Below are 207 nucleotides of genomic sequence, written 5' to 3' on the forward strand. Positions count from 1 at the left end.
TGGCTACATGACGAAGCAGCTGAGGAGCCTGGCCGGCGGAGCCGTCGTCCTGGCGCTGGAAGGTGGCCACGACCTGACGGCCATCTGCGACGCGTCCGAAGCCTGCGTGTCGGCCTTGCTGGGCAACGAGGTGGGAGCTGGGGCTGTGGGGCTGTGGGGCTCAGCCCTGGCCACAGCTCCTTCCTCTTGACCCCCCTGCGTCCTCCT

At 69.1% G+C, this 207-nt stretch overlaps 1 protein-coding gene across 1 annotated transcript in view; it reads left to right on the top strand.

Annotated features, from left to right (window-relative positions):
* Positions 1 to 207, top strand: part of LOC104462372 (histone deacetylase 7-like) — a gene marked incomplete at its 5' end in the record, with an annotated part of 2,948 nt that overhangs the window by 1,693 nt on the left and 1,048 nt on the right. The window contains one exon of the mRNA XM_010074288.1: positions 3 to 153. Within this exon, the coding sequence (XP_010072590.1) occupies positions 3 to 153 (151 nt within the window). The remainder of the gene's footprint in view (positions 1 to 2; positions 154 to 207) is intronic.

This window comes from Pterocles gutturalis, unplaced genomic scaffold (assembly GCF_000699245.1).
Source record: "Pterocles gutturalis isolate BGI_N339 unplaced genomic scaffold, ASM69924v1 scaffold15202, whole genome shotgun sequence".
NCBI classification, from domain to species: domain Eukaryota; kingdom Metazoa; phylum Chordata; class Aves; order Pterocliformes; family Pteroclidae; genus Pterocles; species Pterocles gutturalis.